The sequence below is a fragment of the Poecile atricapillus genome, chromosome Z (genome assembly GCF_030490865.1).
Source record: "Poecile atricapillus isolate bPoeAtr1 chromosome Z, bPoeAtr1.hap1, whole genome shotgun sequence".
In the NCBI taxonomy this organism is placed as follows: Eukaryota; Metazoa; Chordata; class Aves; order Passeriformes; family Paridae; genus Poecile; species Poecile atricapillus.
In genome coordinates, this window is record NC_081289.1 from 57,878,653 (window position 1) to 57,904,715 (window position 26,063).

Genomic DNA, 26,063 nt, shown 5'->3' on the forward strand with positions numbered 1-26,063 from the left:
CCAGGGACGCGCGGCGGGTTCGTGCTCGGGCCCGGCCGGTCCGGGCGGGAGCGCGGTGCTCGCGGGGCCAGCGGGTTCCCGCCCCGAGCGCGGCCGGTGCCGGCCCCGGGCGCGGGGAGCGGCGGCGCGCAGGCCCCGCCCCGTGGCGGCGGCAGCGCCGGGGCTGGGCGGTGCCTGGCGCCCTCACGTCCCTTCCCTCGCTCGCTCGCTCCCTCCCTCCCCGCCCGCCTCTCCTCCTCCCCCCCGTCGGCGCAGCGCTGTGGTGAAGCCGCATTGTTTGTGCCGCGGGGGGAGGGGAGCCGCTCAGCCCCGGGAGCCGAGCGCCGAGCCCGCAGCCGGACGGCGACGCGCGCCGCGCCTCACGAATGCGCCGCGCCCGGCGGCAGCAGCAGCCCCGCACCCAGCGCCGGGTGACCGTCGCGGGCAGCGCGGCCCTCGTAGCGCCCGCTCGCCCGCCCGCGGCTGCCGGACGGGGGGCCAGGCGGCAGCACCGGCGGGACCTCCGCCATTAACCCGGCCGAGCGTCGGCCGCAGCGGCGGAGCGGGAGGTCTGTCAGCCGCTCCTCGGCGGCTCCCACAACGTGAGTACGGCCGGGTGGGCGGCGGGGCCAGCGGGCGGGGGCTGCGGGGCCGGGAACCTGCGTGTCTCGCCTCAGCGGGACGGGAGAACGGCGTGGGGGAAAGAGCAGGGCGGACTGGGCACGGCAGCCTGCGTGGGGGGGGCAGCGGCGGGCGGGCGGCGAGGCGAGCGCGGCGGTCTGGGGGAGGGAGGGAGGGCGCCGCTGGAGCTGTTTTGTCAGCCGCCATATTTGTGGGCCGAGTATTTTCGCGGCGGGGAGGGAGTGACTGTTGGGAAGGGCTGGAGATGATGGGCCCGGGCAGGAACCATCCTGCCGGGGGCCGGGAGGGGGGAGCGCCGCGCCGGGCAGGAACCATCGGCGGGAGGGGAGGGAGCGCGTTGGAGGCTCCCTGGGCGTGGGCAGGAAGTGTTGGCGCGGCACCGGCGAAGGCGGGCCCGGGGGCGTGGGCAGCCGCGCGCGGGAGGCAGGATTCCGGGATGGCTGCGGATTCTGGCGTCGGCGGCCCTTTTCCTCTGGGCCGGGAGAGAGCGGCTCTGGTGGTCTCGCGTGTCTCGGCCGTGCCCGCGCACGTTCGCTGGGCTCCGCGAGGCCCCGCTCTGGGCCGTGCCCCGGGGAATCGCTCCTACTGCGCGGCTGAAGCGGCGGGTGGTGTCCGCCCCGTGTGAGCACGGTTTGCTTACCGTCCCTCATTGTCTAGGATTGAAGAGCATTCCTGTGACTTTTTTTTTTTTAATGGTTTGCATGAAAGTGCCATTGAGAATGGAATTCGCCAGTCCATTGAGCAGGGGATCCAGGGACCAAAGTTCATTTGAAGAGGAGGAAGATAACTAGGGCAGAGATTGTAATTTGAAAGTATGTGGTACTGTTCTTTTCGTGTTGGTTTTAGCCATCCTACACCTTGATAAATAGCTTGGTTGGGTTTTTTTTGTTTTGTTTTGTTTGTTTTTGGGTTTTTTTGGCCTCATACTGTGTATTTCTGTTACAGTGAGGAAAAACGTTTGCTGGTGATTTCCTTCCCAAGTAGCTGATGCAATTCTAGGAGATGTGGATAACTTTCCTGGTTTATATTCTGCAGTCTTTAAGGGTAGGGTAGTGCTAACAGAAGTGCATTAACGTAATTTTGTGTGTAGGTAGTGCAATATCTTTGTGAGCATTGGATGGAAACTTGGCTTAGTTTACTCTCCAAATCTTGGTCCTCATTCCTGTCGATTTACACAATACTGGGAAGGGGAGTGGGGGGGGGTGGGAGGGAGATATGCTAGCTGATAATTACCTTGGAAAAGCAAACCAGTTGTAAGTCATGAATTTGCTATGCAGAACTCTGGTGTTCAGAGTATTTCTAGAACATTTGCAAACAGAAGAATTTTGGAGAAACAAAACACTGCTTTAGCCTCTGGGGCATTTAAGTTATTCACACTAAATTTGTATGAAATTCATCCTGAGTACTACCAGTTTCGATTCTGTGTGCATTGCATTATATTTGTAGGCTATCCATTCTGTGTTTTGAGACTGCAGCTTCCTTCCTAAGTCAGCTGTATTTACTGTTGAGTATTACAGTATACTTAGATGTTAGCTCAGTCATTTTTTTCATCAGTCTGGTTCATACAGTTAATTTGACTTTTGCAACAGCTGTCCTCAATCTTTAAGCAAGATCAAAGATCTTGTACTTTTGAGTATTTTCTTCTTACTTTTAATGCCTGCCTGAAGCCATGCTCAAGAATTTTGGGAACACAGTGGGGTGGAGAGCTTGGAAACATTAATGTGTTCTACTCTGGTATTGGGCTAAGGTAGTGTGGACAAGTTACACGTTTTTGATTTCTGGAGGTCACCTCTCATCTCTCCCTCTGTATTTTTTTCCAAAACGATCTCTATCCTCAGGAGCCACAATGAACAGATACACAACCAGCTAAAATGTAGGAAGGGGCATTAAAAATACCAAAACAGACTTTTACATCTAGACAGAATTGAAAGGCAATTATATGAGGTAAACATGCTGTAAACTGTGTTTCTTGGTTGGTGAGTAAACTGAGTCCATTCTGATCTGTACTAAGTTGCTGTACAGTGACACATCAGTGTGTTTTAGCTGAAGAATCCATCATTACTGGTTCACAATAGCAGAAATCAAGGCCATTGTATTATCTTTCGGTCTCTGAATTGCAAAATCTATACTGAAACTGGGAACTAACTTTTAGTTTTGGTTAAATTACTGGTATGTTTTTGGTTTTAGTCATTGTACCTTCTTCGGCAGTATTAGTTGTTGAAACTGTTTACTGCAGTTAAGTGTGATCAAATCCTGTGCTTTACAGAATTTAATTATTAAATATTTCTTCCAAAGTCGTTTGAAGAGGTGGAACCTTTTATATTCTTCTGTTGTTTCTAAAAGGCAGATCAGAGATCTGTCATGATTAAACACTGATTGTTGTCTGGCTATATGGTATAGGAACTAGTAATAAGGGTTAAGAATTAGTTGTGTAAAAGTTAGATCTATGAGAAGCACAATTCTTGCATGAATAGTAAAACTATCTTAGGTTACAAAAGCAGAGTCTGTTTGTGAGAGCAGACAGAGCCTTTTGGGAACTAGTCTAGGGTTAGTTGGCTAAGTGATCTAGTCTTCCTGTAAAAGGAGTTCCTTCAATACTTTGAGGCCTTTAGAAATCGGCATCATGGATTTAAGCAAAAGGCAAGCAGCATGGAGTAGTTCATGTAGTTCAGTGCTTGCTGTTTTCTTCCCAAAATAGATACACTGGTTTTTCACAGTAGTTGTGTTTTGATTTCTCTATTTGTCTGCTGTTTTGGCAATACATGCTAACGCTAGTTGTGTTATAGTGAGCAGCCCTGACTCAGAATGCAGAGTTGAACTGGTGAGGCCCTAACAAAACTTCAGGCAGTGATTAAAGATCAAGGGAGTTTTTTTTGTAGCTGAGGCTGAATGATGCTATTTATTAATGATTTATTGGGAAGAAGGAAGGTGTGGAATAGAATTTTAAACTTGACAGTGTTGGTCAGGTTTGTAATATATTCAGCCTTTATAGGAGAAAAACCCCACCTAGTGCGAAGATGTCAAAAGGCATGAGGATGTATGGAAGCTTTTAACTTAAAATTTTGCGACCAAAATGTGTGCTCATCCTAGTCATGGGGCTTTGGAGTGGAGGGGAGAAAGCTATCTTTTTGTATGGTATGTGATGTTTTTGCAGTAGGTTGTAAACTTAAAAATTGTTTTAAAGAGCTTGGGACTCGGTTTATAAACAGGGAGATTTTTATCTATTAGCAGATGATTTGAGAACAAGTCCTGAAGAATCTGTTGAGGGAGAAGGGTGTGTGTACATGCATACTTAAAAGAAGGGAGCATGTTTTGGCCCTAAGTCAAATCTACTTTACAGGTGGAATATTTACTAGTTGCAGTTCATACTGCATCATATTGGGCACTGTGAGTTCTTGTCATGTTGTGAAAATAATGGGCTCACTAAGGATTGAGGAAGGTAAAAAAAGTATAGGGCTGTCAAACTGCCCACTTGCCAAATGTGGAAGTGTGCTTTTTGAGCTTTTAAATATAGCTATAGTAATTGAGTTGATAACATGAGTGGTCGAAATTGCACTGGAAAATATTCAGAGAAAACTTGTTTTTCTTTCACAATTGCATAGTTCTTTTGAAAAGAGGTCTAGAGGACAAAAATTTTCAAACTGCAGGCACCCTAAGGTGTTAAGAAGAATTGTATTAAAGGTTTTCTTACAAGGTAACAAATGCATTTTTTTAATCTGTGACACTTCTGAAATGTTTTTATTCTCATGCAGTGGTCTTTCCAACAGTGCTTCTGGAGGGTTTCTAGCAAGGATTTTGTACAACTGTGTTTACTCAGGGAAGATGTTATTTAGAAGATCTATTGATCTTTAGGTTAAACTTGTACGAAATTGAGCATTCCTATTGAGTCAGAGTGACAGACTTCAGGTTTTGTTTACTTTTAGTTAAATATATGCGTAGAGGGCTGTAAAACTGAAGGTTTTTCTCCTTACTACAGTAAAACTACTATTTTAATATGATTGATTTGGGTTCATAGTATTAACTGTTGCTCTAATTTTAGGTAAACATTACCAAATGAGGAGAAAAGGAAGATGCCATCGAGTATCGGCAGCAAGGCATTCTTCTTCCCCATGCAGTATTAAGCACTCCCCAACACGAGAAACCTTGACATATGCTCAAGCTCAAAGGATGGTTGAAATAGAAATTGAAGGTCGCCTGCATAGGATCAGTATCTTTGATCCTTTAGAAATTATATTAGAAGATGATCTTACTGCCCAGGAAATGAGTGAATGCAACAGCAATAAAGAAAATAGTGAAAGACCACCGGTTTGTCTAAGAAGCAAACGCCATAAAAATAACAAAGTGAAAAAGAAAAATGAAGCTCTTCCGAGTTCACATGGTATACCTGCTACAACAACTCCTCTTCCAGAACCAAAAGTACGGATTGTTGAATACAGTCCCCCTTCAGCTCCTCGGAGACCTCCAGTTTATTACAAATTCGTTGAGAAGTCAGCAGAAGAACTTGATAACGAAGTTGAGTATGACATGGATGAAGAAGATTATGCGTGGTTAGAATTGATAAATGATAAGCGGAAAAGTGATGGAGTGTCAGTTGTTTCACAAAATATGTTTGAATTCCTTATGGATAGGTTTGAAAAAGAGTCTTACTGTGAGAACCAAAAACAGGGTGATCATCAGTCTTTAATTGATGAAGATGCAGTGTGTTGTATATGCATGGATGGTGAATGTCAGAACAGCAATGTGATCCTGTTTTGTGATATGTGTAATTTAGCAGTACATCAGGAATGCTATGGGGTGCCATATATACCTGAGGGCCAGTGGCTCTGCAGACACTGTTTGCAGTCCCGCTCTCGGCCTGTAGACTGTGTGCTGTGCCCAAACAAGGGAGGTGCCTTTAAAAAGACAGATGATGATCGTTGGGGACATGTGGTGTGTGCTCTGTGGATTCCAGAAGTTGGATTTGCCAATACAGTTTTTATTGAGCCAATTGATGGTGTCAGGAACATTCCCCCAGCCAGATGGAAGTTAACATGCTACCTCTGTAAACAGAAAGGTGTTGGTGCCTGCATCCAGTGCCACAAAGCAAACTGCTATACTGCATTCCATGTGACGTGTGCTCAAAAGGCTGGTCTATATATGAAAATGGAACCTGTGAAAGAACTGACTGGCAGTGGAACAACTTTCTCTGTGAAAAAGACTGCCTATTGCGATGTACATACTCCACCAGGTTGCACACGGAGACCGCTAAATATTTATGGAGAAGCTGAAATCAAAAACGGTGTGTGTAGAAAGGAGGGATCAGTCAGAACTGCTAGGTCTACATCAAAAATCAGAAAAAAGACAAAAAAAACCAAGAAAGCAGTGGTTGAACCCTGTACAGTTATGCCAACAGTATCTGCTCCTTATATCCCCCCCCAGAGGTAAGCAAACCATCAAAATGTGAGAAACCTTTATTATCTGTCTAATTTTAAACCAGTGCTTTTAGAGTCCACCTTTAAGATTTTGTATGTTTTTTACATGCTTTCTTTAAAGGTCTTTTTCAGATAATTACTGTTAATTATGTACATTGCGCTTCTGTGGAGTTGCATTAAAAATACAGTAACTTCCTCAGAGAAATTGTTAAATGATTAAGTGATCTATCTTGTCCTCAGAACATTTGGTTTGGGTTTTTTTTGTCAGACTAAGTTATGTTGTATGTTCATTTGTCATTCACTGTACTTCTAAGAATTAACCACTGAATTTGGAATAGTAGATGCAGTTGATCTTCATATTAAAGAAAAAAAGCCAAGCTCAAAGTTAACTTTATTTGTAATTTTGGATTTCTGAGCTTCTTTTTCTGATTTTAAGAGGTCCAAAATGAAAATTATAATTGTGTATGTAAGTTTTGAATCTTGTTCATCTCACGTAAATTACTTGTAGTGTAAAATCTGTGGACGTTTTGCAAACAACCTTCAAGGAAGTGTTTTCCTTGTGTGGCAGAATAACTACTCCGGAGGCGTTCCCAAAATTTATGTTTGTATGTTTCCAACACCAATATATGTGTTTACCTGTTGAATTAATTTAAGAGCAATAGTTTGGAAAGTTTCTCAAACAGGCACCAGTTCATGTGGAGGCTCATTTCCTGTACTGTGACCAGACTCTGAGTACACAGAAGTGAGGGCTTTTAAAATAATACAATACCTTTTTAAGTAGCTGACTCACAAGTCTCAGGTAGTAAGCAATTAAAGCTGGTTAAATTAATCTAAATAAATACATGTTTAGAGACTGCAGTTCTTTTCTGTAATAACTTTTGTTAATGTAAGAAGCTACTTGACTGACTTTAACAAACAGCCTTCAGCTTCCATACGGTGTTCACAAACACCAATCAGATTTATTGCTCTGTTCTCTGATAGGACTGGCTTGGTAAAATGGTATTTCTGTTTAATAATGCACTGCAGAGAAGCTTTAGTTGACTGTTGACAACTAATACTGCTATTTAAACAGGAACTACTGTCCATGGAAGAGGGAAGTCAGTGTAAAATAATTTGGCTTTGTCTTAATTAGGACCTAATAGTGTGTTTTTGTTTAGCTTTTTTTAAGACAATATAAGAAAGAACATGAACTAAGAATTGAGGATTAGAAAGTATGTTCTCAATTGTGCCTCTGGCAGATCATTTCATTGGCAACTTTAAAAAAAAACAGGCACTGAAATGATGCTATCATCAGATTTTTTTTTTTTTAAATAGTCATTAGATGACAGGAGCAAAAGTGCAGAGACATATTCTTTTCTTCATGTTAATGATTAAATTTCTTTTCAAGACTGCAGAGAAATTCAGCTTTCTTCTATTTATGCTTCTCTTCATATTTCTAGAAACAACTACCGTTCCTATACTATATGTCATAAGTGTGAAAAATGTGTAAGTTTAAAGGTATTTTAAAGTTGAGCTTTATTATAGATTGCTTGTCTTTGGTTGAGGGAGGCGCTTGCTTAAGTAGTCTTTGTAACGTGAACATGTTCAGTCCTAGAAAATCGGTCCCTGAATTAAAAATGAAACAGAAATGAACATACTAAAAGTGATTACACTGCAGACCCAGATCTCTAGTTTTAGAACCAAAGTTGTCTGGTTTTCTTTGGCTGTTCTTCATTTTTTTTCTGTTTAGGAAGCACTCTTGTGTTTCTGTAGGAATTAAGTACATACCTGTAAAGTATTAAAAAATTATTTGGATAATTTCACAGTGGTCTTCATTTTAATTATTCTTTTTCCCTAATCTGTTTTTTAATACTCTTTTTTTCCCTTCAAGCTGAAGCATAATTTTTCAGAGGTTTTGAGGAAGAACAGTTAAGCTATTTAAGTTACTAGAGAATAAATATATACACTCAGTGTTTAAACACTAACCAGTGCTTTTTTTACCCGAATAATTTGATTTCAGTGTGTTTCCAACATCTCCGGAAACTGAGGCACACATGGAGATGCTTGATTAGGATGGCTTTCTTAATACCTAGACTATTCATCTCCTTAGCATATCGCTGGCTCTTCAGAGTAGGTAGTTGGACGAGTGTACAGATATGAAGATCATAGTGAGGAGAAAAAGTACACGCTGGATGCAGCCCCTGAGTACATCCAGCGAAGCTTAAGGAAAGTCGTCTTTCCTAATGTTTGAGTTCAGTTTAAGGAGAAGGATTTGTATCCTTCTCTGCATGGTGACAGTATATGAACAACTGAGCATTTTAGTAACACAGTTTTTAATAATTTTCTTTTCCAAAATAGTTGTCTTAATGTTCAGGATATTTAAAAAAGACTGAGAGTGGAAAGCATACTTCATAATTTCTGCACAACTTTTTGTAGCTTATGAATTTCTGGATCAGCTTACCTTATGGTCAAGTTTCTCTGCTACTGCCTTGAATAACTAGAATTCCTTACACAGATGTCATACACTGAGCTTTTTGCTGTTAAATTATATGGGTAGTGTCCTTTCTCTAGGTCATTTGTAATCTAATTATATGACTTCTCAGACTGTGAGCTACTGATTTAGGGCTGAGTTTCATCTGTGAACTACTGATTTAGGGGTGCAGATCACAAGTTGCTAACCACTAATCCATTGATGATAGGAGGTAAATGCTTACCTCCCCTGCCTCTTATTTTTGTAATTTATTTTTAATGCTGGTCCTATATCTGTCCTGTTGCCTAGGTATTTCGGAAAGTCTGTACCTAAGTATTTACTTCCAAAGGTGCAGTAGTTCATCTTAGAGCCTTAAGGTGGTTTCAGTTTTCAGTGCTGTCAATGCTGACTTGTAACTTGCTTAGCACTTGTAACAATGTATGGGACTACCAGGGAGTTCTTATGCTTGGAGGATGTATGTCAGACCTGCCTGCAGAGATGTGTTATTTCTTTACTAGGAAATTCCATTCAATTTTTATTGAAATACAACACTCTTGAATGTGGTTGCTTACACTCTACTGTTTGTTGTCATCAGCTTTTTTTTTATTTGCACATTTTTGGGGGTTTTGTTTGTTTTTGTTTTATTGATTGTTTAAAGGTAGAAATGAGCATCATCTAAAAGTTGTGTTTCTGTGAAGTGTAAGAGCAGCTGTGCCATGTGGGGAGAAGAGTGGGAAAGTACTCTAAACTGTCCCTGTTTGGGAGGGACAGACAGTACCTGCTCCTCTTGGCAAATGGTATTCCAGAAGTACCCTCCCACTGCCACCAGCTAGTTTGGGTGGAGAAAATGGCATTTTTTTTCTTGAAGTAGTATTGCCACTAGGGATGTGTAGTGGTTGAATTTTGCTTAGTAGAGCGATTCCCCACCCCCAACCCCCCCCCCCAAAAAAAAAAAAAAAAAGTATTAGATTTTGTTTAGACTGCAGGTCCAGAATTTTCAAGTTAGGAAATCCTAACTTTTAGGGCTGGTTTGACGATCTAAATCTAGCTGCTTCTCTCTGTTTGTTATCTTGCACTCTCTGTGCTCAATTTCTTGTGTTTTTTGGGTTTGTTTTAATCTGCTGCTGCTAATCCTTGTACTTTGTAACTATTGCCTTATTCAGCAACCAGGTGAGTACCTGAAGCAGATGTGTTACAATGTTAGCTGGAAAAATGACACGCTTTCTATTATTTTTGAGCACTTGATTCTTTAGTGCAAATAGCATTGTTTTTGTGTAGTCTCTTGATCTTGTGTGTCAAAAGAGGCATTTAAAAATGTTTGCTTGTTAGCCAGTGTCAATATTCATGCTATTTAAAAATGCTGTGAATTGTACCTATATACTTAGAGGGATATAGCATGTGATATAAAATATTTAATATTCAGTATTTTAAAAGTATACACTGAGATACACTGTAATCTGCTTTATTAAAATGCCATTCATGCAAGTACTGCTCTATTAACTGGAAGCTGACATTACAAGCATAAATATTTGCTTTCATCTTTAAATTTCTGTTTCTGCAAACATGACATGGTTGTTGTGTCTGAAATTAAGAAAACATTTGAAATGCGATACTTGTATAGAGAGCAAAGAATAAGTAAAAAAGCCCCCCTTTTATTAGATGTAGGAACACTGTATGTTGTTGCATGAGGTGTGTTGCATCATTAATATTAAAAGAGAATTCTAAGATTGATATGAAAGTAGGTAAGTAGTAGCTGACAACTGAGAGCAAAAATTGCTGAGACTCTTAGAAAAACATTTTCAGCTCTTCTGATGGATCAGCATTTATGTGTCCCACATTAACTGATTTCTCTATGTTGATATTTGGTTTTGTTAGGAGAAGTACTGTGCCTGGTAATAAGCTGGATTTCTGTTACTGTGTCTCAAGGCAGAACCTGCATTTTCTTTTGGTTTATAATTTAGCCAGTTGAACTATCCTGAACTTTCTTACCAAGTAATTAAATGTAATCTTGTTACCTTAACACAGAAGTCCTGATAGTCTCTGAAAGGCTGTATGGACCAAAAAAATAAATAATAAATAAACAGGAAGTGTTGAAATGCAGTATAAGGGGAAAGGAACATTAACAAAGCCTTTGAGACACTGTTAAGTCAGCATTCACAGATAATACTTCTTATTCATATATATGTAGCTTATTCATATATATGTAGTATGTGGATTTCTTTTGGGGATTTTTTAAAACATTTTTTAGGATACTCAAGGGTTTTTTTTTTAATACATTCAGAAAGTCTTCAAGGTAGGAGAAAAGAACAAGAAATTTAGCTTAAAATTCAGCATAAAAAAGCTATTGAAAAATACTGCTGGGGCCAACATTACAAAGAACTTGGAAGCTGAATAAATTTAGACCAATGTCTGTCAGCTCTATCTCCTTGAATATACATACATGTATGTATAATTCACAGAATCATGTGAAAATGCTTATTTTAATTCCAGGGGAGCATGATGTAGGTGTGCCTTGTGACTGTACCTTATACTTGGAGCATAGAATCACCTAAGTGAAGGGAACGGCAGAAGTCATCAACTGCTGATGTTTCTTTTCTTGTCATATTGACTTTGAAACCTTTCTGCTATGTGTAGAAACTACTGCTGGTGTCATCCTGATCTCTTTGCTTAAAAAAAAAAAAAATAATTTTCCCTAAATTAAAAGAAGAGCTACTGTGGTACTACTAGCTTTCCCTCAGCAGTATTTTAAAAAAAAGTGAAGGTAACTTTAGAGCATAATTTGAAGCTAGTTCATCTTGACACTGGTTGAATTATTAAATAAGGATTAATTAATGTGTTCAAAGCAGTGTAACTTACTTAGTAAATTGGAAAAGTAGGGGTTTTTTTTCTACTGTTTATTTTATGTATACAAGGCCAAAAAGCTCAAAACAAATTAATATGTAAGTTCTGTAAGGCATATAATTAATATTCTAGGTGCTTTCTAAGGTGTTTGGTCCACAATGGTTATATATGTGATAATGCACTTACAAAGACTAAGATTTATGTGATTTTGTTCGTCAGAACTTCTGAATTTCACCAGTTATGTGAATTTCCATTAATTTTTTTTTTTGGCGGCAAATAGAGGATGTTGTGATTTGTGCCATAGCAAAACATCTAAAGAATGCATTGTCTAAAGAGCTGTCTCCTGGCAGGCTTTTTTATTCAATGATCAAGTTACAGAGTGCACAAAAAAATAAGATAAATACTAAGCTTTCTTCTTATTGCAGATCAAAATGTGATTTTTGATTAATACATCTGATGTGAATTTAGCCTTTTGATATTAGATTTCAAAATCGTGTGATCATTATATTTGTATAGTAATATATTTACATATGTGGTCACTATATATGTACAGGAATTGGCAGAAGTAATGTGCATATGATTTTTCCAAGAAGAGATTTTTCCAGTGTGACAGGGTGGAGGTTTTTCATTGTTTGATGTGGGTTTGGTTTTGTTTTTTTATTTTACTTACTGTTTTGGGGTTTTTCCCTTCCATTCCAGAGTTTCGGAATGTCACAAACTCTAGTTGTTAGAACAGGAAGAAAATAACAAAGAATTAATTGAAATAACAATGTTTTCTTACCTCTTCAGTTCACTATTCTACTTTTCCTGTCCAAGAAAATTTTACAAGCTGCTTGCTCAAATAGAAAAATAGGGGGTTCACAGTCATGTAACCAAGACAAAGTGCTTTCTACATGTGCATTTAAAATCAAATACTATTTAAATACCGGTAAATGTTGAATAAAGAATAGGAACCTGGAGAGACTTTCAGGCTTAGAAGATGTATCAATAGATTAAGTATATACTGTTTGACTTTCAACCTAGGAGAGGCAAATTCAGTAGCTATACTTATAAACACAACAGACAACAAAGAATAAAAACTGCAAAGTAGTTCTAATTAAGAAAGTGTGTATTTTTGCATGGGGATTCTGCACACTTAAGTTGCAGAGGTTTAAATTAAATAGTTTTCAGTCTTCCAGGATTTGATATGTACTGTTAGGCATGTAGCTGACTTCTGTTTGTTATTAAAGGAATGTTACTCTTTTTCAAAAGGAAATAAAGACATACAGATGGATTCTGATTTTTACATAGTTATTCACTTACCTGTGTTGTCTTTCAAGTTGGTCAGAACAGTTTGAGAGTTTTTTATTTTTAAGTCATACAGTAAGTTTTATCTTTTATTGAGGAATAGGATAAGTTGTTTCTTCACTGTTTAAAAGTTTCTTCACTGTATTGAAAGACAAGTTTTGCAAACACTTGGATAAGCAGCTGCTGCCAGAGGTTTTCTATAAGAGTAGAGAGAGTTTCATCTGTCCAGGTGGGCATTATGATCTTCAAAAACTGAAGTTTCTAGATATGGAGGTAGGAAGAATAGTTGCTAAGATTCCAGAATTAATTCCAGTTCCCCAAATAAATACTTCCATAGCTTTTTATTCTAGTTTTAAGCATAATTGTCTTCCAGTGAGTGTCATGGGAATTACTGTAATAATCTGTAGGGAAGTCTTGCGTCTTTCCTGCTTCCTAGAAGTCTCATTATATTTTGTGGTACTTTGCTGAACAAGGCTTGAAAATTTTTAAGTGTTCTGCAAACTCAGTTTACTTTGTTGCAACTTGTTCAATTTCTTTTATTTCATTTTGTTCTGACAGGTTTTAAAATGCATCTCCACTCTTTGTGTGGGAAAATAAGGGTATTTTATTTGCTCTGTAAAGTGGAACATAAGTTGATTGTTAATGGATGTCAGCATAGGTCGAGAGAAACTGGTATGTTAGTGGTACTGAATGAAATTTTACAGAGTATAATACAATTTTCTTGTGTTACGTGTACCTTTAGTAGTGCTATGCTGGATGAAGGAAAATGCAAAATAACTGATAAAACCGGAGGCTCGGGATAAATACAGTAATTAAAATACTAGGGTTCGTTCATGTTCAAAAATTGCTTAGTTCTAATGGGTATTTGATCTTCCTTTGGGTGTTTGATTAATACAGATTTTCATACTAAGTTGTTTATGCTTGAATTGCTGTAGTAATGTCAAATCACATACTTGCTCAAGATAATGTTCTCTCCAGTTTATATTTCAAAAACTTAAGAATCTTGAGGTATTTGAAAACTAAAATAATACCTATGCAGTTAAAAAGTGGGTTTGTGCAGTAGTTAGGTAATGATTGATACACTATTCCCTATAACCAGTTGCCATAGTGTCCACGGTGATATGTAACTGAAAATGGGAAAGGAAGGAAGTCATGAGTCAAAGGAGGCAGCTGTGAGGTTTGCTATGTTAAAAGCACATGTCTTACATTGACAAAACTTATTCTATGCATTTGTCTTAAAGGTGAGGAAACAAGGACTGAGTGACACACACAGCTCTCTGAATGCATTGACCAGTGCATTAAGTGTATCATCCTTTACAGGGTAGATTATCCATCAGATGTCTCCATGTGAGGAGGCTATAGGTGTTATTTCAAAGGTTCGGTTCAAAAGGGATCTCTGCTTGTTTAAAGACAAGCAGGAAATTGTATTGATATCCCTGTTTCCAGTGCACCTCAGTGTTCTACAGGGCTGGGGCTGGGGAAAGGAGGTAGTTCTGGCTCACTCGTTTGGCTGTGGCACAGTTAAAACCATTCTGAAAAATGTTTTTGTCATCTGTGTAGTTTTGGCATGTAGCTCTAAAAACACAAAAACAAGAATCCGTGTGACTGCCAGTGCTAAAACATCAAAAGACTGCAGTGGTCATCAGATTGAAACCTAATGCTTCTTTTATGAGACCAGTTAGATAACAGCAGTCACTGAATATCATTGGAACACAGTCACCTTTTTAAGAATTTTCAGATTCCTCTATCAGTGTACTTTATTTTAAATAACTGGTAAGTTGAGGGAAAACTATGGGTTTTTCTCCCAGTAGTTGGTATGCTTGACTTGCCTTTGTAGAAATGCAAATGACTTGCTTGACTATGCTTGACTTTTATTTGTAGAAGATAATTCAGAAAGCTGTTCTTTTTTAATGCGCTTATACTGGAAGAAGTTCTAGTGTGGACAGATATCTTAGCAAAAAATGCCTTTGCTGAGGTGTTTTCTGTAGTTCTGGGAGGTGCCCTAAATTCTCTAAGCCTTGCCCCTCTGCACTGGGGTTTTATCAGTGTAGTGTAGCAATTAGTCCTGTCATGTCCAAGTCAGATCTTGGATGAAGTCTTTAAACAGCTCTCCCTTACCTAGACCAAATACATGCCTTTCTTTTATTCCTCCTTTTTTTTTTTTTTTTTTTTTTTTGTTACATCTTTATTGGATAAAAAAAGGGAAGTGGAATGTGTGGAAAATTCCTTTTTCAAAATCAGTACCCAGGCTATACAACTTGCAGGGTTCTACGGCAACATTGTCTCATTTCCCCAGAATGGTTGTATTGCCCATCAAAATTTAAAGTACTTGGGTCTGTTAAAGTCCACCTGGAAGTATCAGATGAAGCAAAAGGGTGGTTCAGGAGCTGTGATACAGGTAGTGGGTTGTTAGTCTAACAGCAGATGTAACATCCTCCTAGCACTAAGTTCATAGTGTAGAGGCTCTGTAGATATCTGCCACATGAAGAGTTTCAGAGTTCTATTTTGACGAGTATATGGCTGCTACCCATATGTGGTGTTTAAATTAAATACTTGGTTTAATTTAGAGGGGAAGGCAGAGATGAGTAGTTTTTAACCCCTTGTTAAGTAGTCTCTGCACTCAAATTACCTTCTGTTTATTTATATTTTATATTTTGAAAGTTGGAGAGTGTCTTCTGTGAACATCTTTCTTAAGCTTCTTTTAACACTCTACTATTATAATTATATATTAATAGTATGGTTCATTATGTGAATTGGCAAATGTACTTAAAATTGTTGTTAAAGATGTTTGCTTAGTCTTGCCACATCTGATGGGCATGAAGCCAAGGCACCTTTCTTCATGTTTTGATTCTCTGATCTTTCCAAATAGTTGTGTATTTGGCTATGGTTTTTTTTTTATTCAATTCAGTAGGTTTTACTGTTTCCAAGAGATGTATGAAAGCAGTTACTTGATTTTGAATGCATTCTATAATTAATTGTAATTATGTTGTTTGAAGTTTAGTAGGGTCGCATCTCTTCTGCATTGAGTAAATCTTTGTGAAGCCTGTGTTTGTCTTCCAGCAAAAGATGTACAAGACAGTCTGAAGTCCATCTGCAGACCTTCTAAGCTTTAAATTAAGCTAGAATTTTTCAAGAATGCCTAACTAGCTTAGTTATTAATTAAAACAACGTCACTGAGGAACCAAAGAACACAATGGCACAGTATTTTTAAAGAAAACCTGGGTTTGCTCTGCCTTTACCTGGTGATGACTGAAAACTTCAGCTACAGTTAGTAGCAGTGAATAGACAATGAATATTGCTCCTTATCTTCTACACAGTCCACAAAACCCCAGGGTTAGATAACATTTGGTGAACTCAAAGTACATGCACTTGTATGTTAGTCTGAAAAATATTTATTTTTCCTAGATATTCTTAAAAACCATTTTACCCAAAGCTTACTTCTCACTTTACATTTTCCTTAGGTGTTTTGACTACTTAGCTTTTATCACTTACCTGCAAAACTTTCTTCCTAATACAAAAAAGGGGAAAAGGAGAAAAATATTAGTATGTATATACAGTCATGATTAAACATTTTTGTTTAAATGTCTCATGTTACTGCTCTACAGATCAGACACTTCTTGAATTAATATATGCTTGGTTTAGTATTAAATTTTGGAGGATATGTGATAAACCCTGTACTATTGAATGTAGAGTTTTGCTGTGGGTAGTAGTAATATTCTGAGTGAAGATTTCTTTTTTCATTGTTATTATCCTTTCTGTAAGTGTTTTACATCCAGCTCTCTTTGCAGCTCACCCCTGCTTCCAAATGAAGGAACCATCTCTCTTGCAATACAGGGGGTTGGTGGCATGGGGTTTCTTGTGTTAATTTTACAAGGACTGCCACCAGTTAAAAATACCCAGCATTATCATACAAAGAGAAAATATTTTCATTCTACAACCATTCTTCTAACTTCTGTTTTGCTGTAATTTCAAGATACCGTAGGCACAGACAGCTGAAGATGTTTCAGATAAACTTTCTTTTAATATGTTTTCAGAAGCCAGTGTCATGTTTGAGACTTGGACATCTATCTAATATGTCATTATTTGAAAAATAGGAATCAGTGTTGTTGTGTGTTTGTTCATAAAGCACTTTTCTTGAGTATTTGTAAATGAGTATATGCATATTTACATTTGTTAAAAAGCAACTCTGGGCAAAATACTGATTGGTTTTGATCTAAATATTTTGTTAACTGTTTATATCATCCTCACATCTTCTCTGTTTGATTTATTTCTATCATATATGTGGGGTAAAATAATAATTGTTCCTGTGTTTTATATTTTTTGGTTGGTTTATTTGTCAGAAATGTAATATTAATCGAGTAATACAAGGCTTTCATTGCATGTTTTTCTGCAAAAAGTTTGAAGTTGTATTGTCTGTAAAATAAACTACTTTCTGTAGATGGCAACAAATGATCTGATGATTTTCTTAGTGAGTTGGAGCTTTTTATCTGATTTCATTCATGAAATCGTTCTGAAATGCACATAAAGCTTTATTCTCAGCCATAATCTGGGATTGCTCTTCCAATAGTGATACAAAAAAATTGGTTCCTTTTGGCTTTATAAAGTACCTTAATGTATTTGGTAGAAACTACAGTGTCAAACACTGGTTCTAATTTACCTGCTCAGAAATAATTGTACTGGAAGGGATCTTACTGAAAGTAGTAACATAGTGATTACTTCTGGTTTTATAGTGTACATTCATATATATATGATGTTTAACTTCCATAGATAAATGTTTTATGCTTTGCTGTGAAAAATACAATATCAGTTTTTCCATGTTTTAGATTAAATAAGATTATGAATCAGGTGGCCATTCAGCGAAAGAAGCATTTTGTTGAACGAGTGCACAGTTACTGGTTGCTTAAAAGACTGTCTAGGAATGGTGTTCCACTCTTGAGAAGGCTGCAGTCCAGTTTACAGTCACAAAGAAATACACAACAGGTATGTGGCATACTTTTTACTTACAAGAAGAAATCAGAAATTTTTATTTTATTAAGTTAAAAAATAAACTAGGAAACCTAGTGTGAAGTGAAAACTTTCTTTTACTCAGGACTGAATAAATTCTTTATGCTGTTCTGAAGTGATATTACCTCTATTGGCAGTTGGGAATTGTCTAATATTTTTTTAAAAGCTGAGATACTAAAAAAAAAAGAAGTGCAGCTTTTTCTTCTGTTTTGCTTAAATGTTTCACAAAAATACTATCATCACAAATATACCATAATAATTCCATTATTCTTTGATAAGTGTTGTTGTTTTTTGGAACTCATTCTTCAATGTATTGTCAGAGAAAAAATAAAAGTTACTTTATATTCATCAAGAGATGCAAAGCAGATGTCTTATTTGACACTTGAAAAAAATGCGGATTTTAACAGGGTAAAGGGTTAGATAGCTAGTTTGCAGTTTTCAGATTCAGATCTGTGTTGCCCACCTTGTTCGGTAATAACAAAATGCAAGCTCTTGATGAAGTTCAAAGACCTGTTTCAACTTCTGGTTCTGCTTTTGACACAGTCAAGTGGGCTTATAGACAAACATAAGTTTAGTTGTACACTCCTGTGAATAAGTTGCTGAAAAACATCAAAACAGCAACTCCTGGTGGTCTCTTGGTTTCAAGTTGCTGGATGGCTTCAAAATAAGTAAAACTTCTGAATTGTGTAGTTCCATGTGTGAAGCATCATGATGTGGAAATTTTTACTGCATCCCAGTTACTTTTTTTAGTGGAATGGAATGTGTAGGTGGCTGTGTTCTTTCCGGTCTCCTGGCATTTGGCTTCTTGTAAAATACCCTCTAAAACTTAGGAATTAATTTTGTAATAATTTACTTGTATTAAATTGATTTTTTCCCCCTCTGAAGTGGAACTGTTATTTTTGTTAGAATTGTATTTCTGTTTGCTGGTTAAGTCATTGATTGATGTAGTCGTAAAAATACTGTGTTCAACACTACTTCCTAATTATTTGTTCTTTCATGTTTATATGTGTCTATTTTTTAGCTTTTCTTGTGGAAAAACTAATTAATAATTTCCAGAATAATTGAGATTGGAAAGGACCATGATAAGGGTGCAACATTTCTATATATTTAAATAATGATTTTTCATAATAAAACCATTATTGTAATTGGTGTTTGATTAAAATAAAATAGGCCTTTGATATGAGCATTTTAAAATTCAATTGCCTGTTTACACTTTGGTACAAACAGTATTTCTTTATTTTCTTTTCTAATTTGAGAATGATTCTTAAATAATGAAATAATATATTCTAAATAAATTGAAAGATATTTATATTGGTCTGTTAAAAAAATTGATATTTTGAAAAGTAAAATCTAGTTCCAAGGTGAGCTGAGTATTAAATGATTCTGTTGATGAAAAATGTGTAGTTAGTGCTTTTCAGTGAGTAGCAAGTGTCCTGTGTATGACATTGTGTTTTCCATAGCACCTTTAATAGCTGTTTATCAAAGCAGTCATAACTGCAAGGCATTTAATCTATTTTGTTACTCCCAAGTATAAACCAATCTATAATCAAGACAATAAACAGCAGTGGCATAGCTGTTATGAGAACACCTTAAAAATTTTTAGATAGGCATGAGTATTTTGTCCATTTCAGTCCAGATGGGAAAATTCTTTTTGTTTTATGTGACGTGTCAGAATATCAAGAAACCTACACAGGTTTTTCAGTTCATCAAATAAATATAAAAAGTGATGTAATACAGATTCAGATTTTTTCTTTTTAATTGTTATTTGAACAGAAAAGAAGTGTTACAATGATGAACCAAAAACCCTGAAAATTATTTCAGGATGTGTGGTGAAAAGTGGTTTTGATCCCTCTCTCTGGTTTGGTTACTAGAACAAATTTGGCAAAGGGATAGGTCTTCATGATCTAGACTTATTTCCTAATAAATGTGTTTCAGAGTTCAGTTATGGTATGGTTTTGAGGGTTCTAAAAGTTCTAAACTAGGCAAGAAGACCTTGACTGCCTCACTATTTGCAGGAGCAAGGAACTCTCTAAGAGAATGGTTTATGCTCTCACTTCTCTCTCCACCTAGAAATTAAAGAAAGATACTGGAATACTCAAATAGATTTATGTTGTCAGTGTTGTAGTTTTTTTTCCTGAACTTTTAAGAATGCTTGAATGAAAATAAGGCATGAAATAGAAGTGTAGAAGCTTGCTGCTGCAATAGTGATGTTAGTTTAAAGCCACCATTAGAGGAAATAAAAAAATAAATAAAGAAATAAAAGAAATTAAGAAGGTGCTGATAACTTAAGGTCGCACCTGCACTGAAGATTTCATTTAGAACATAAGTCGCAACCACTAAGTATTTTTTTTTTCTGATTGGCGTACAAGTCCAGTGGAGCATGCTAATAAAACTGCTTGTATTGCTCAGGGTCCAGTTTCATCACTGTCATTCTGTTTTTGTTTGTGTCATATTAAGTTACAATCTCTGTAAAGAGTGAGTCTGTTCTCACACATTCACATCCAGCATAAGGAGGGGTATGGTGCTACATTGACAGTGTGCCTGCTGGTATGGAGACACTGGTAGCATACTAATGGTGAGATGAGTTCTCAGTTGCTGCATGTTCTTTGTGTAGACTTAAAAATGTTTTCCTCTTCCCTCAGTATTAATAACTGTATAAGTTTTAGCTTTTCTAAGTAATGCTGTGTTCAGCAAGAACTAAGTCCATTGGAAAATAATGGACTCATAGAATGGTTTGGTGTGGAAGGGTCCTGAAAGATCACCTAATTCCCACCCTGCTGCTGTGGACAGGAGCAGCTTCCACTAGACTAGGTTACTGAATGCCCCACCCAACCTGACCTTGAACACTGTCAGGGATGGGGCATTAACAGCTTCTCTGGGCAATCTCTTCCAGTGTCTCACCACTCTCACAGTCAAGATTTTCTTCCTAACATCTTATCTCAGTTTCCCTTCTTTCAGTTTGAACTCATTGCTCCTTGTCCTATCCAGTACAGTTCCTGATGAAAAGTCCCTCTCCAAATAAGAATTTCTTAGTAAGTTTTTCTTGTGTCATCAGCCAAATGAAACTTGGTGGCTCTCAGAACAGTTTTAAAAAGAAAGACTGGGAAGAAGAGCTTTCCTACCAGAAAGTTAGTAGAAACTTTCTGTGTCAAAGAATTGGAGGCTTGCTGTTAATCCCCAAGACAGAGTGCCATTCAGAAAGGGTAGTGTTTGAGTGCAGAAAAAAAAAACAGGCAGGCAGGGTGCTCTTGATATTTTGAGTCTCATCACCACATTGACAAGTATGTACCTTTTATAGGGAAGGAAATTGGTAAAACAACTGATTCAGAGAAAAGATTTTAATTTTATTCGAGTGCAACTACACTTTGAGGTTCAGACAAGTACTTAAGTGTCTGCTTTAACATTATTTTTTCTTGCTGTATTTAAGTTTCCTGACCTGCCCTAGAACTAGTACGCTTTGTTGACTTAACTTTCATTAGGCTTGGTTCCCCAGTTTCTTAAATTATGCGGTTACATAAGGCAAGAGAGCACTCTGAATGTTAGCAAGCAAAGGGAAGACCAGCCTTCTACATCTGGCAGTTTAATTTTGGTTCTGAAAAACAGTAGAACTGAAAAAAAATAGTACAGCTGAGAGTTGGGTTGCATTTCCATGCATGAGTTTTATACTCACAGATGATGTGGTTTAGGAGAGCAGCAGATAGTGGCAGTGTAGGCTTCTTATTACAGTGAGTCTCTTGAGAATTTTAAGGAATTGAAGATTATTGAAAATATTAATATTCTTTTCTATCAAAATTTACTTTCAACTATTCTGACCCCAGCAGTTAAATTATCTTGTGTCTATGTAAAGATTTAACGCTTTAAAAGAAATGAAAACTGTCAGTTGTAATAGTCACTGGGAAATGGAACTAGAGGTTTCTAGCTCCAGTTTTTAGGTAGTTTTCTTTTTGTTGTTTTTTTTTGTTGCTTTTTGTTTGTTTGTTGTTTTGTGTTGTTGTTTTTCTTGTTGAAAAGAGGAACAAAGGGTTGTTTCCAGATTACTATAGTCTAGTGCAGAAATAGTTGATATTTTAAGTATTTCAACTTCAGTGAAGTCAGAGATTTGAATAAAACTAAGCTTTATCTTTACAAAGTATATAAATCAATTATATACAATGAAGGTGTTAGAATTATAGCACTAGCAAATCTATTGGATAATCTTCAAGTTTTGTAATTGTATTTTTAGAGGCAACTATCTGAAGAATTGCACAAGCTTCCTTTAGAGGACCTATGGTACTTCTGAATTATTCTTCTCTTACAGAATTTATGGCTTTAGTGTAATAATTTGTAATGTTGTTTGTTGTTCATCTGCTTAGCCACTTTCCTTTATTCCTCTGTGTTCTCTATATGGAAGCTGATGAAATTTGCTGGTTTTGTTTTAGCTTTTAGAACACCCTCTGAGATCACTTAAGTGTATATTGCATTATACTAGTTACGGACAAGCATGCGAAGTTTTGGGTATCTCTCAGAGATGCTTTTATAAAGTAGTCATTTTTCAAATGTGATAAATTTCCAAAGCAGATGTTTCTTTTGTGCACTTGGTAGTAATATCAGGAATTCACTCTCTCGATGGCCTCATTTCTAGTGAATTACCAGTACCATTTGAATCCTATAAGTCGTATTCTAGTATCCTCCCTTTTCCTTACGAAAAATAGTAAAGGCAAACAAACATTTTGGGCTTTGTGGGTACAAATCAATCTAAATACTGCAAATGTTTAAATATTACTTACTCTGAAAAATATGTAAATTAAATTCTTTCATCCATTTTCCAAAAGGGTGTGTTGCTGCATTATTACCTGCAGAACCATTTGAAGCTACTATATTTTCTAATAAACATTTTTCATTTCCTGTCCTCACAAGCCATAATTACTTCGTTTTGTTAGAAGTGTGTCCTAGTTCTGCTGGGTATGAGGGAGGCGGACTGTGTTGACCACATCAGTAATTTGTTTCTACCAGGCTGGAGTTTCTGAAGAAACTGGTGGTGTTCACCTAATTCAGATTTTGATGCAAAAATCCTGTATTGTATTTTGCAGCTTGTTGTAATTCTCAGTTGCTGTTTGCTGTGTTACTTCTTCTGATGTCAATAGCCATTGCCATAGGATATAGTTTAGGTTTTGTTTTCAATTAGACCCTCAAGTAACTCTGGAAGATACCCTGACCACAGGTTTTCTGTTGTTGCAGTATGAAGCTTATGAGCAGGTGCCATAACTATAAGACAGTAGTTTCTCCTTTCAAGTGCATACATTTTGTAATTGTATAGACCTATCTTATTAAAAGAGATATGCATTTTTATTTCATGAAAACATTTTGATTCTTTTCTTAGAGGGAAGATGATGAAGAAATGCAAGCCTTAAAGGAAAAATTGAAGTACTGGCAAAGGCTGCGTCACGATCTTGAAAGAGCACGTTTATTGATAGAACTTATACGTAAGCGTGAAAAATTAAAAAGAGAACAGGTAAATGGAGCACCTTTTAATTTGGTGAAACTTTTCTGAAGGGAAGATAATTTAAGTATTTTCGCACACAGTTTTTTCAGTAGAAGGACAGCTGTATTTTAATCTGTGCATAGGGTCAAGTAGCATATATGCGTGCTGTGCATCCAAACTATTTAAAATATAAAAAATTTTCATAGAATCATAGAATGTCTTGGGTTAAAAGGAACATGAAGGATCATATAGTCCATATATAGGATCAACTAGATCAGATTAACCTGTCCAACCTAACCTTCAGTTTTTCCAGGAATAAGGCATCTACCACATCTCTGGACAACCTGTTGTTCCAATGCTCAATCCTCATTGTAAAAAATTCCTTCCTTATACGTAGTCTGAATCTTTTAGTTTAAAGCTGTTACCCCTTGTCCTGTCATTACAGGCCCTACTAATCAGTTTGTCTCCATCTTTCTTATAAAACCCTGTTAAATATTGAGAGGCTGCAATAAAGTCTCACTTGGGCCCTCTCTTCTTCAGGGTGGACAGCCCCATTTCTCTCAGCCTTTCTTCATAGGAGAGCTCCACTCTGATCATATTTGTGTGTCGTTCTGGTGTGCTTTCTGGAATTCTATGCGTCATTCATATACATTCATGTATCACTAGCTTTACACGTGTATTATTATTTATATGCATGTATTTTACCTATGTGTGTTTGCTTATACTTTATTTCATGTTTATATTATATGTATGTACGCACACCTTTAATCTTCCATTAAGAATTTACTTTAGCCATAGCAAGACTGTTTAATTGCTGATAATTGCTGAAAATTAAGCTACAGCGGAACTGAAGTAGTGTAAAAAATAAAGAAATTCTGAAGGATGTTCAAGTATTTGAAGATGTTGATTCTGTTTTTTGAAATACTTTTCTTGGAATTTATGTAGAGCACTGTTTTTCCAATTACTCTTTGTTTTGGTCTTATGTAGCTTGTGAATCAGATTCTCTTTTTATACTTCAAATGTAGCAGTACGACTGAAATTTAATTTGAAACTGATTTAGCTGAAAACTGATGTCAGATAAATGCCAACTGATGATATTGAAAGTAGTACTAAACTCATTTATTTAAATGTATTTTTTATCTTACCTAAAATACTATACTATTGCTGCTAAACAACTTTAATGCAATATGTTAATGAAAAATGCTCAGTTGGATAACTGTTACTTCTTTAGGTCAAGATTGAGCAGGTTACTATGGAACTTCAGCTTATTCCATTCACTGTACTACTGCGATCGGTTCTGGATCAGCTGCAGGAAAAGGATTCTGCTCGTATATTTGCTCAGCCAGTGAACCTTAAAGAGGTATGTTTGCAGCTGTGCTTCCTGATGTTTACATGTGTCTTGGTGGCACTTAAGTACGAGAAACAAGTCATTACATGCAGAGTTAGCAGTGTTACCTTTTAATCTTTATTCTGATAATTAACATGAGTTATGGTTTACTGCTGTGAAGCCTTTTTATGTTTATATACCAAAATAATTTATTGGAAATACCTGTTTGGAATGTTGGGTACATACTGATACTTTTTAGTAAGATGATTTTGGTAAAGCAAATTCTAATGTTATCAAAAATTGCAGTGCAGTTACTATGTTCTTACTTGAAGGTGAAATAGACTTAGAATACGCATGTGTGCATATACATATACTGCATACCCGTCTTTTTATTATACGTAGAATCTTTCAGGTTGAAAAAGACTGCCAAGATCTTCAAGTGCAGTCTTTGACCTAATAACCACCATGCTGACAAAACCGTATCACAAAATGCCGCTCCCGTTTGTTTTGAATACTTCCGTGGGTGGCGACTGCAGCACTTCCTTGGGGTGCCTGTTCAATTATTAACCACTCTTTCAGTAGAAATCTTTCCTAGTATCCAACCTGAACTGCCCCTGGCACAACTTGAGGCCATTTTCCCTGTCACTAGTTGCCTGGAAGTAGGAGTACATAAAACCACAGAATTCCCAAGAAAAAGTAATTTTAGCATCTCAGTAGAGCTCAAACTTGTTACCTGAGATGCAGAACATTGTAATATGTAAACTTTCGTTGGCATGCAGATGTTTGTAATATCAAGATGTGCAATTCTAAGTTACATTTTTTATTTCTTGTATTGAGGTGTTACAAAATATGTTTTAAAAGTGGATCAGTTAGTAACTAATGTTACTTCATCTGTAATAAAATAATTTTACCCATTTGTGTTTTAAATATTTATTCAAAGGTTCCAGACTATTTGGATCATATTAAACATCCTATGGATTTCTCCACCATGCGAAAACGGTTAGAAGCGCAAGGGTATAAAAACCTCACTGAGTTTGAGGAAGACTTCAATCTGATCATAGATAACTGTATGAAATACAATGCAAAAGATACAATATTTTATAGAGCTGCAGTGCGGTTAAGAGATCAAGGAGGTGTAGTTCTCAGGCAAGCCAGGCGAGATGCTGAAGGAATTGGTTATAACAATGAAACTGGAATGCACTTACCAGAACGGCCTAAACTTGAGTCACCCCAACCTTTCTCTTGGGAAGATGGTAAGATGTTTTTGAATTACTTTTGAAGGTTGCATTTTTTCTTGCACACAGCATGTATGTTCCATACTGATGCTTAGGATTGTTGCTGTTCAGTTTGCTAACTAGACTCTCCACCCCACATTAAAGACATTGTTTGAAAGAGTCTGATGTTTCTATTCTCTTCTATGCCATTAGACATAAATGCTGTCTGGATTCTGATTTTGGCAGTGTCAGTCTAATTTAACAATTTATGCAGAAAAGGTTTTTAAGTTGAGTGCTTTCTTTCACGTGATTGTTTATGCTTCTAAGACATGGAAAATGAATACCGGTGTTCATAAACTTAAGCAGATTGCTAAATATCTTACTCAAAAAATTGAGCACGTTTATAATACTAGGAATTTTTTTTTTTTTTTTTTGACATACACATGAG

The 26,063-nt window shown here is 37.3% G+C and overlaps 1 protein-coding gene across 7 annotated transcripts in view; it reads left to right on the forward strand.

Moving 5' to 3' along the window:
- The first annotated feature begins 232 nt into the window (after positions 1 to 232).
- The window catches only part of LOC131593113 (bromodomain-containing protein 1-like), a 56,787-nt gene continuing 30,956 nt past the window's right edge, over positions 233 to 26,063 (forward strand). For 4 of the 7 annotated variants that reach the window (XM_058865334.1, XM_058865337.1, XM_058865336.1 and 1 more), the window contains exons 1-6: positions 296 to 581; positions 4,661 to 6,041; positions 17,433 to 17,589; positions 22,973 to 23,104; positions 24,306 to 24,434; positions 25,342 to 25,654. In XM_058865334.1, the coding sequence (XP_058721317.1) occupies positions 4,675 to 6,041; positions 17,433 to 17,589; positions 22,973 to 23,104; positions 24,306 to 24,434; positions 25,342 to 25,654 (2,098 nt within the window). In that variant the 5' untranslated portion in view covers positions 296 to 581; positions 4,661 to 4,674. Of the gene's footprint in view, positions 582 to 2,477; positions 2,566 to 4,660; positions 6,042 to 17,432; positions 17,590 to 22,972; positions 23,105 to 24,305; positions 24,435 to 25,341; positions 25,655 to 26,063 lie in introns of those variants that run through there. The other 3 variants (XM_058865335.1, XM_058865333.1, XM_058865339.1) reach the window with 3 other exon arrangements.